Genomic DNA, 11,285 nt, shown 5'->3' with positions numbered 1-11,285 from the left:
ATTTCATTGTTCAATATTAAAACTTTGGATTCTATGGAGGAACTTCCCCAAATTGTTTTTAAAGGTTTTTTTGTGGGCCTTTTATTTATTAGTTAAGAGGAATCAAACCAGTCACCTCCTCTAACACTGAGATGTATGGCAAGACCTTTTCCAACTTATTTACTATGCAGTGGGACAGAAATACAGCCTGATGCAATAAGAAAAGAATCAATCATAAATCGATCAATTGAAATGATAAACTCCATTCTGGTGACTAATATGTTTTGAAGGACAATTTTGTTTACAGAGACTTCATAACCCAATTAATTTATTGTGCTGGTTGTAAATTGTGTTTTTTTCCATTTTCATATTTGTGGTTGTTGAAATAAAAATTTTAAAGTAGCACAATAGTACATAAGTTAACTTTTAGGTTCAGATAAACTTAGATACAGATCCAAACTGGGACAGCTGGTGACTCTCTGAACTTACATAAATTCCTAATCAGAAAGCAGTCTTATACTCCTTAAGGAACATTTCAGACAGGGAGTGTATTGGCTATCAGGGCAATAAATTCTTTACTCAGGGTTGAATAGTTCAGGCAAACACTAAAAACTATAGAAGTCTGTTACAACATATAATCAAACATATTGGTATATTTCTTTAAGCATTAAAAAGCATTTAGTTAGTTTTAGACCCAACTTATAGTCATTATTTAGCATTACATTTTGTGCAAGCTTGGTTAAAAATACAAACTACTTTCTTGTGGAATCATTTGAGGCAGAAAACTAAAACAGACAGAGGTCGTAAATTTAGCTCAGGGAGAGTTGCAGGAGACGCCTGGTACGGCAGAGACCCAGTTTGACAATCCATATATCTGCCTTTGGGCTCTTTAGCAGGAGGTAATAAAATTAACATTTAAGACAGCCCACACAAAGGAAAAAACACACCTCCTAATGCATATATTTAAATGAGGAGAATACACATTCTTATAAATGGTTTGTTTCACAGCAGAAGTTCGAATCTCTTTGTGCTGAGTGAGAGTTTCCCGGAAGATGCATCTTTTGTCTTTTGTTTTTCCTTTTTTACTCAGTTCTTTGTCTCTGTTTTGTCATGTCTTGGACTTTTGATAATCTAGGTGAGATGCTTGCTGTAACATTCTGTATTGCATTGAATTCTTTGGATAAAACTCTGAATATCTGAAGTCTGATGTCGTATGATTGGTCTTTCTCGCTCGACACTTACACAGACGCAAGAACCTAGGACAGAGGAATAAATTAACGAGCTAAATCAAGTTATTCCTCTTTTTAATTCTTAACAGTGGTTGTTGTGTTTTACTTTGGATATTAAAAATATTTTCCACTTTAAATGTTGTGGTCTGTATAGAAACATTTTTATTGGTCTTTGACAGGACAGATTTGTATGATCATGTCATTAACAATATATTACTTGATACTTGTATTACTGGGTATTTTTTATTCTAAATGGTTCTGAAGGGAAGATATACAACAGTACAATGAACTTGTCAATATTTAGCAGGTTAGCATACAGGTCCAACTTCAGAAGTATCTTAAACAAAATAGCAGGTGGCAGCAGAGATCACTCATAAGGTCAGATCCTCGCAAAGGTTTGGACAATTGAACGCTGAGTCATCAGGATCATTTTTATTGTTTTATTGCATACAAATGTTAGGATCCTCTAAATAAACATTCTTTTAGTGGCTATAAAGGTACCAGGTAGCAGGCATGTAATGTATTAATTAATAGAATTTAAACATTTAATTTTAGGAAAAATAAAAAATAAATTTAATGCTAATTTGTCAAATGTGGAAAGAGATAAAATTCTTCAGAGGTTTTATTAGAAGTAGATTTTCAGATAGAGACAAGGTAAAACAGCTGTGGTTCCAGTAACCATAAAATTGCACAAATTGAAAGAACAAAAATAAATTTGCTTGATGGAAACGGGCCAATTTGAAAAACTCAAGTTTTTCTACAAAAAGCTGTGTGAGGATGAGGTGACGTCAAATTGAAATAGAAACATTCCACAAAACTGCAATGGAAACATTTCTTTCACATCAAACAAAACACATGATCAGCAGGTGGATGTTACTACTGACAAAACCACAAAGAAGCAGACGACAGGAAGCAGGAGGAGGACAGTGGCTTTTTTTGGATAACGTACAGCTGGCTCCACCAGAGCTCTCACAGCATCGCAGTACAAAGATAGTTGTGTCATTTCAACATGTTGAATTTGTCGCACTTCTGTAAACTATTATTTCCCCAAAACTCTGCATACACAGCCAGGAAGGCGGAGCTTGTCACTCCGATGTCTGAATAAGATCCAACATCTCTGACTGACTGAATTATGAATATTATCTCATGAAACTGTTTACATCCATGCTGCAATGATTTTTAGTAACTTATCATGGGACTAGTCTTATTCCCAAGTGACTTTAATTTAATTTCTCATTTAATGGAAACACTGTTGTTGCAAAATAGTTTTTTTTTTCAATATTAGCAGAATATCAATAAAGATTTGTGAATCTTTGTGATGAAAAGGCAGCAATAATAAAAATGATTGTTCTCATGTTTACATGTCTGAGTGTAACTCCATCCAGTGGCGTTTCATCACAGTCCCTGCATGATGAGGTGAAGCGACTCAAACAGCAGGAAAGGGGTCCAGATGTTTCTGTCCTGCAGCTTAAAGCAGCAGGCCATGCCACCTTGCTACAGGCTGCCGAACCGAGCGCACCATCAAGGTCCAGTGCTCGTCCTCTGAGCTCCTGTCCTTCCCCACATTCAGCTGTCCCAGCAGACACTTGTTGGACCTCCCAGTCGATTGCATCTCATATACCGAGACTAAGATTTTACACTGCTCCAGTGGGACGTCTGGCAGGGAGAACATGAGGACCTCATTGAAGACGGTCACTGGGCAGCGGGGGACAGCAGAGGTCTTCTGGTACCTCAACTTCCTCTGGTTGCACTGAATGCTGATCCTGGCATACATGACTGAGGGAAAGTAAAGTGAGTCAATGTGGATATGTGTGAAATGTATGTTTGGATTTAGGTTTGTGAATCACCTGCATCAGAGGACGGCTCAGCGACGGCTGTTCTGACCTTCAACAGGCCGACCTCCAACCTCTGAGAGGTTGGAAGATACTTTAACGTCAGCAGCACTTCTCCAACCAAATCCTGCACACAGAGAGACAGAACAGTAGATAAATACTTTATTCATAAGGGAAATTCAAGGATCCAGAAGTCCAAAAAGTGCAACAAAAATAAAATAAGTTAAACAATAGTTTAAATAATATATTGCAATATAAATGTTGGAGCTGAAATGATTGATCAAATTAACTGTGATTAATTGTGATTAATCCATTTTTGAAACAATCGTCAACTAATTTATTAATCATTAGCTGGAGTATACAGACAACAACACACCCAAAGCAGTAATTAAACCAAAAATATTGAAAAATAGAAACATTTCGCATTTAAGATGAAAAATCTTCTTTGTCTGTAAATATGTTCTGCCCAGAACTTCTCAAGTGGCAGTTTTATGATAAAATTCTGCAAAAATATTCCCTTATTAAGTACCATTTGGTCTCCAGTTACTAATTAAAAAATAAACACATTAGTAATTTTTTCTAGCTTTTTTCAAGCTCCAGATGCATCCTGTGCTACAAATGATCAAGCGTTCACTAAACGAAAACTGTTATAGCATTTTAGGCAATAAAATGTTTATTTTCTTATTCAAAAAAGTAACTGAATTAAATACTTATTTAATGTACAAAACTAGGCATAAGTGGTCTGCAGAATATGCCAATTTGTTTAGGATTAATTGATTATTCGTGGATTACCAAAGTAAGATATTAGCAAACTAATGATTATTGCAGTATAATAATCATTACTACGCTGAAAAGCATTATTGCAGTTTTATTAAAAATAATATGGCCTTTTTTTACTGGCTTTACTCTGAAGTGATCATGTTTCCACAAATTTAAATCTCAGTTTGCACAGGAGTTACAGTTTTTGATCAACTTGCTCAGCTTTAACTTTACCTTCTGTGGAGTCTGCAGATCTTCTTGAAGCTCCAGAGGAAAAGAGATGTTGAGCTTCCCCAGAGGAACCCTGACCTCTCCCAGCACCGAGTGTCTGGAGAATTTATCAAAGTTCCTCACCTGACACACACAAACCATGAAAATCATTCTCTGATCCACATGTTTAGGTTAAATCTACTGCAGTCAGTCTCTCTTCTGTCTGGTAAAATTATAGATTATGTAATGCAAGTCATTTTCAGGTGGAGCGGTACCTCCATCCTCAGAGTGATGCGATTCATCATGTCCTGCTTGTCTTGCAGAATACAGCTGAACTGGTCTCCATATGAAGGGTTACAGCTGCCTTTTACGACGCGGGTGCGCCACTCCTGCAGCACCGTCCACAGCACAGATGGCGTCGCTTGACCCTAACAGGATCATCGTAGACACAGTTAACATGTCAGCATATATTTGCCACGTTTCTTTGACTTACAAGCAAATTTAGATCACAGAAGACATTTAAACTATCTCAAATTTAGGGTGTTTTCAAACCTGATAGTCTGATTCGGTTTGACAGGGGCTCAAAATTGCAACATTTATTGCATTTTTAACTGCTGTGGTTCTCTTTTACACTGCACTGTGACAAACGATCCAAACCCTTTGAAAAAACTTTTCCCCTCCTCGCCTGTGGGGGCGCTGCACCAGCAACCACTATAGGAAACAATGCAAAACCTCTGAAGACGATACTGAACACAACTTTCTTCTTCACAATATATAGACAAAAATAGACTAACGTCAGATTGCAGAAGTTGTAGGATTTCTCTTTTGCTGCTGGTAAAAGACTACAAGCCATTTCTCCTGCTAGCGCTTAACTCTTGCGTTTGTTTTGATTGTTTTTACCCAGGATGCCCTGTGCTAGAGTCTACTTCCTGCTTTTGGAGCGGTGTCCAGTCCACTTGGTATTCATATATGCATTCAAACTGCACAGAGTTAATTTCAAATGCATATGTGAAAGCCATGTGCAGTGCAGACGTCTTCAAAACCAGGAAACAGACTACAGCACACGGCATTCTGGGTAAAGACAACCAAAAGAAATGCATCACTCTAATGCTTGCGGGACAAATGGCTCATGGTCATAACAAGGCCAAAAAAGAAATCTGACAGTGTTATTTGTTTACATTTTAGGAAGAAAAAAGTTTCTTCTTCAGAAGTTTCTGTGTTGTTTCCTTCAGTGTTTCTTGGTGCAGCGCCCCCACAGGAGAGGAGGGGAACAGGTTTATGTAAGGGTTTGTTTTGTTTGACAGTGCAGTGTGAAAGCAAACCACAGCACTTGAAAACGGTACAAATGTTGCAATTTTGGTCCCACATCAAACCGAGTCTAACAGACTGTCAGGCGTGAAAAACACCTGAGGATTTTAGTTGGGCTTTTCTAGTCCAGTGTCCCCATCAGTGCTTCCCCACAGAGCACAAACATTTCATGCTGGGGTTCAGGAATAAAACAAACACATTCACAGCTTTACCTCCTGGCTTCCCAGCTCAGTTCCCTCTGATCCGGCCCACATGAGACGAATCTTCACAAACGGTTGCAAGCCTGACGTCTGTCTGCTGCCCACCAGCCCCTCCACCTGCAACACGGTCACCACCAGAAGCGCCTGCAGCTGGTCGTAGTAGACGGAGAAACGCAGCGAGCCGTGAACCTGGTGGAGGAAGTTTAAGCTGAATTTGATTACCTGATTGGTTTTTCTTGATGCATCTCCTCCATGGAAGTTTATGAAGATGTGCTTGAGATCTCCAATAAATTACGGGGGGAAAAAAGTTTTGGACCCGTTCACACTGCTGACTGTCATTTTATCTGTTCATATCATCTATCAATGATTATGGATTTAGTTTTCCACACAGTGTTACTTCATTTTCACTTATCGGTTGCTCAGTCAGTGTAAAACAGTGAAATCGTGAAATATACCTTGTTTATTTGAGGTTTTATTCATATAGTTTTAAGTCCAATGATTTACACATCACTTTTCTTTTTTTACAAAGAAAAAACACAATTTGTTTACTTAAAATATTGCATACTTAGTTGATTGTTGGGTAGGTAACAAAAAAAAATAGATAAATAAAATAAATGCAATATGTATTATGTTTTTTTCTGTCCAACAACGTTACTGTATGGAATTAAGAAAAACATAATAACTTAAAAAGGATATAAAGCCAATTGAGACCATCTGCAAACTGTTAATCCTTATAAAGAAATGTATTTTATAGCACAGAGGGAGTAAAAAAATTAAGAATAATTGTTATTTTTCAGTATGTTACCGTGTTAATGGTTTGGTATTTTTCAGTATGTTACTGTGTTAATGGTTTGGTATTTTTCAGTATGTTACTGTGTTAATGGTTTGGTATTTTTCAGTATGTTACTGTGTTAATGGTTTGGTATTTTTCAGTATGTTACCGTGTTAATGGTTTGGTATTTTTCAGTATGTTACCGTGTTAATGGTTTGGTATTTTTCAGTATGTTACCGTGTTAATGGTTTGGTATTTTTCAGTATGTTACTGTGTTAATGGTTTGGTATTTTTCAGTATGTTACCGTGTTAATGGTTTGGTATTTTCCAGTATGTTACCGTGTTAATGGTTTGGTGTTCCCCCATGTCGCTCTCTGTGTAGTTGGACTGTGACGGAAACGAAGCTTGGGACAAACATCGAGTCAGTCGGCGCGCTTCAGAACGCACATCCTCCACCTGCAGGCAAGAGTTTCGATTAAAATACTGACTCCAACTTTGGTTTGTTTCTCACCAACACTTCCTTGCAAAAGTCTAATAATTTCTTATGCCAAAACTACAATCACTGGGTTATTTTATTGAGGCTTTCAGGTGATAATCTGGTGTTAGGCTGACCTAGTCAAAGTCCAGATATAAATCCAATGGAGAATTTGTGTCAATTCCTGAAAACTGGTGTTCATAGACTTTCTTCATTCAATCTGGAATATTTGAGAAGAAGAACTGAAGGAAAATGTGGGGAAAATTGTGGAAACATTCCTGAAAACAGTAGTGGCTGCTGGATCCATAAAGTAAAATTAGGGCTTAGAATGAGTCCATCTCTTGCTTAAAGTCCAGATAAAAATACACCAAGATTTGTGGTTCCAACATGAGAAAATGTGAAAAAGGTAACGAAGTGTGAATGCTTTGATTTCCATCTTACTTGAAATAAATCCATTTTAAATTCTGTATTTTATTAAACTTTCTGTGTTTCACCTTCAGAATTTATTTCAATTTTAAAAAATATAACCAGAATCTGACAGCAGAGTTACTCCTAACCTGTAAGGATATCAGCAGACTATCCAAATAACTGGATGAGTAAAAGTCAAACACATTCACCATGTAAGAGATCAGAAGACAAACACCACACCCATCATGTGCTTCACCACATTCATGCAGCCCGCTTCTCCTGCTGATATGCCAAACTAAAATATGTCTTCAGACAAATTACTCTTGACATAAATATGATATTCTGGTATTTATAATAACTTTAGATCTAAGTTACTCTTGGGTTTCCAGATCATGCTCTGAATCCTTCAATACATTCATATTCAACAAATTAATAAATCTTCTGATGAGGATTGAAAATAACAAATTTTATCTGATCTTAAACGTCCTTTTCATTGAACCCAAATTTCTGTTTTAAAGATAGTTTATTTTAAGGGTCTTTTATAGTCATCTAATGTTAAATGTTGAAAATCATAATAATTAACAAAAATAAATGCCTTTTAACGTCTGTGTGTGGAATTCATCTATCTAATGTGTTTCACTTAAACATGTTATAAACATTATTAAACAAATAAACTGTTCAATTCTATTATTTTTTTAACATGACTGTATTTTTATGTTGCAGCATGAATTCTGTAAAGCTGTGCAATGAACATGGAAAGAACATATTGTGTATTTAATTATTTGGTTATTAAATCTCCTGTATATTCAGGTTCTTATTTAACTTCAATTAAAATTTTATTTTATTACTTTGTTAATAAAGAGTTGAGTCTATTGTTTTAAGATTTTGTTTCATTTATTTTTGGATTGATGCCATTATTTTCTATTTTCAGATGAAATTTCTTTAATTATTTCTCTCTTTTTTTGTAAGTTTGAAGCTTAGAAAATATTTAGGATTTAGAAAACATTGATCCAGGATGACATTAACGTTGTGTTATTTAAACTTAGAGAAGCATTATGTTACAAAATATGATTCTGTGCCCTGAGTATTGACTGAAAGGCAGCAGGTTGGTTTTTTAATCTCATCATCTAAACTCTTTGATTTGATTATGAACAGTTTATAATTACTTTAGTACTTGGAGGAGAAGCGTAGTTTTCAGCTCCTGATGGTTTTTCCTCTGAATACAGCAGGTCAGTGTTCACTACGACAAAAAGCATAAAAATCCATGAATCAATTCATCTGTTTCCTGACTGAACACCAGTTCTCATCAGATTAAGCTGCTCTGTGTGGCAGCGTGACCTCTGACCTGTGTCCTGATGCGGGTACGATGTGTGCGTCTCAGAGAAGCATCTGAAGATCTGCCAGATTAAGATTGCCAGCGCCAGCAGGAGGAGAAGGATGGAAATTCCCAGAATGTAGTACTTGACTGCGTCTGAGAACGGCATCCTCAGCTCCCCGGTGGACAGCAGCTCCACACTGGCTGGAAACTCCACAAAGCTCAGCATGTCGCTCCACCGTCATGCAGCCGCGACAAGCTCTGCAACATGATCAGACATGTAAAGTTTTAGAAATACATACGTTTGTTTCTTCTTAAAAAGAGACACTACTTGGTTTGTAGGCATGCAGAAAGGGAACGTGACATTTAAATACTTTTTTATTAATAATTCATATAGAGTATTGGTATAAAATAGCCAAGGACAAACTGTGTCAAACTGAAGGCCTGGGTGACAACCCAGGTCCACCATTAATTTTATAGTTAACTATGAATGAACACAAAGTCATCTTATGTACACAAACACAACCTGCTTGTCTGTACAGACACATGTATTTTTGTTTGTTTCTTCCTTTTCCTGCTTTCTGCACCAATCAGATTTGAGTTTTTATCTTATAAGTTTCCAACACAACATTCCTCTGATTTCCTTTGTATTCAGTCAGACTCTGTTTTTCTCCTTGTTTTGGAGATTTTGTCTTTTTAAGTTTGGTTCTGGTTTTAATTCGCTTTTGAATGGCATTCCAGATTGTATTACTGTTATTTCAGTTATTAAAAATGAAGAAGTTAAGTTGCTACATCCCTTCTTATTGATTCACACTCTGTGTCTAGTTTCCTACAGTTACAGGAAGAATATATTTCAAAATGAATGGTTGATATGATTTATACTTTTCAAGAAAAAGCTACATTTTTAAAAAAGGAATGGACTTTCAATATAAGCAATTTACTAAGTAAAAGTTAAGGCAAATTAATATGTAATCAGTCCAGCTAGATTAATAGGTTTAATGCTGAAAGACAAAATATCCATTTCTGAAGACAAATTAAGATAAATTTAAGCTTTGGAGAGTTAAAATGCCTTAAAAAACTAATTTACAACAAATAATCTGTAATGATCATAAATGTAGAGACAATGCCGTATTGATACTGTAATTTTTTTATTTTTTTTTATTTAATGTCAGAAATTAGGAAAAAGAGCAAAATGCCTCCTTTAAGACAGAGACATTCAGGATGTTCTTGTGGGATAAAATAAAATGATTATGGCTTCTGCTTGGTTGTAGGCAGACAATATTATCTCCTATCAGATCAGCCTTAGTCAAATAACACAACCTGCTCACTCACCATGCAAATTATAATGAATGTTAGCAGGAAAGTGAACAGGTGGTATTCCCAATTAAATAATATAAAACCTACATTTTTTTCCACACAGACTGTACAAATTCACGATGAGCATTTCCTAAAATGAAGAAAAGTATTGTATACCTTTTGGTAAACCTAGCAGCTCCCACCGGTAACAACTCAAATCACATAAAAAAACACACATTACCTACTGAAATGTTTACAATCTCACTTCTTTTCTTCCAAAAATTCGTATTCCAATGCTGCAGATCCATATTCAGACCCATTCAGTGGTCAGAGAAACAGGAGATGTTTCCCTCTGAGAGCAATTCATATCATATCATTGAACTGTTCCTCCTGCTTTGCAAACTCCAGACACACTATGACACTCCCTCTCCCTGCTTTCTGCCTCCTCACACACTCAACACATGACCTCCTGCAGGGCATTCTGGGGAAACAGGTTGGAGAAGATTTCAGGGATGTTTTAGGAAACTTATTACCTGCCGTACGTTCCTCTGCAGAAAAACAATAGACAAGATGTAGTCATTTGAACCAAGGGATTATTTGGGTAATATTTTTTTTAATATTTTGGTATCAAATATCAGTGAGGGTATGTTCACACTGCAGCTGGAAGTGACCCAAATAAAACTTTTTTCCTTAATGTGATTTTTACCTGATCTTTTCATGGCAGCCGGAACAACACAAATCAGTTGGGGGTTTTTCATGCAACCAATGCCACTTTGATTATATGTGTCTGATATTTTCAAATATGACTTGAATCTGAACAGCCTTTCATCCCATAGACCTGAACGTCTCTATTCTGCGACCTGAAAGCGGGAAGAAAAACAGCAACACATAAACACAAAGACAATGCTACAAAATATGTAAAGAAACAACAACCTTTAGGATGTTTTTTATTCATTATTGTATAATAATTACATTTATTTAGCATAATTGCTGCCTCAAACTATTAATCAGATGATATATTCTGACTTTATTACCAGATGATACAAATTTTCTCCACAATCCTCTCTTTTCTATAAGAAAATTATAGAAAATATGAAATATTTTATATTAAACACATAAAATTGTAGCTTGATGAATTTGACTGGCAGACAATTAGAAAATGAGCATCAGAAATAATATTTTTATAAACTATTTTAACTTGTATTTTATTAAAAACAGATTCTCTTTCACTTTCAGAGGCGTCCACAGCGCCCTCTGGCGGCCGACACTTGGGAAAACAGCGGGATGTAGCATTTCTCCTGCTGTCGGCAGTCAGTCACACTAAGAAAGGCATTTTTAATGACTGCCAGTGACTGACAGTTTAAGTTTCTCTCTCTCTCTTTTAATCAGTCAAAAGCACTAAAAACTCATCTGTGACTCGGTCACAGATGAGTTCTTTTCTGAAGTTCAGTGTATTTGAGTTGAAGAAGCAGCAGTCATACTTGAAAGCTGGCTGGAAAGAG

At 36.2% G+C, this 11,285-nt stretch overlaps 1 protein-coding gene across 2 annotated transcripts; it reads right to left on the bottom strand.

Moving 5' to 3' along the window:
* Window positions 1-1,833: 1,833 nt before the first annotated feature.
* Window positions 1,834-10,159, bottom strand: syt19 (synaptotagmin XIX). Of its 2 annotated transcripts, none has more exons than XM_055031252.1 (9): window positions 10,025-10,159; window positions 8,518-8,748; window positions 8,339-8,412; window positions 6,629-6,745; window positions 5,530-5,706; window positions 4,285-4,437; window positions 4,034-4,153; window positions 3,056-3,167; window positions 1,834-2,984 (listed from the first exon to the last, which is right to left on the bottom strand). In XM_055031252.1, exons 2-9 carry the CDS (start codon window positions 8,714-8,716, stop codon window positions 2,677-2,679), a joined length of 1,260 nt encoding a protein of 419 aa, XP_054887227.1. In that variant the 5' UTR covers window positions 8,717-8,748; window positions 10,025-10,159; the 3' UTR covers window positions 1,834-2,676. The 2 variants fall into 2 exon arrangements, with proteins under 2 accessions (XP_054887227.1, XP_054887235.1); XM_055031260.1 differs by having other exon boundaries at window positions 10,029-10,159.
* Between the last annotated feature and the right edge of the window lie 1,126 nt (window positions 10,160-11,285).

The sequence above is a fragment of the Poeciliopsis prolifica genome, unplaced genomic scaffold (genome assembly GCF_027474105.1).
Source record: "Poeciliopsis prolifica strain line A6 unplaced genomic scaffold, Auburn_PproV2 SCAFFOLD001, whole genome shotgun sequence".
Lineage (NCBI taxonomy): Eukaryota > Metazoa > Chordata > Actinopteri > Cyprinodontiformes > Poeciliidae > Poeciliopsis > Poeciliopsis prolifica.
The sequence above is the reverse complement of the archived record's forward strand: the minus strand, read 5'-3'. Positions and strand labels throughout refer to the sequence as shown.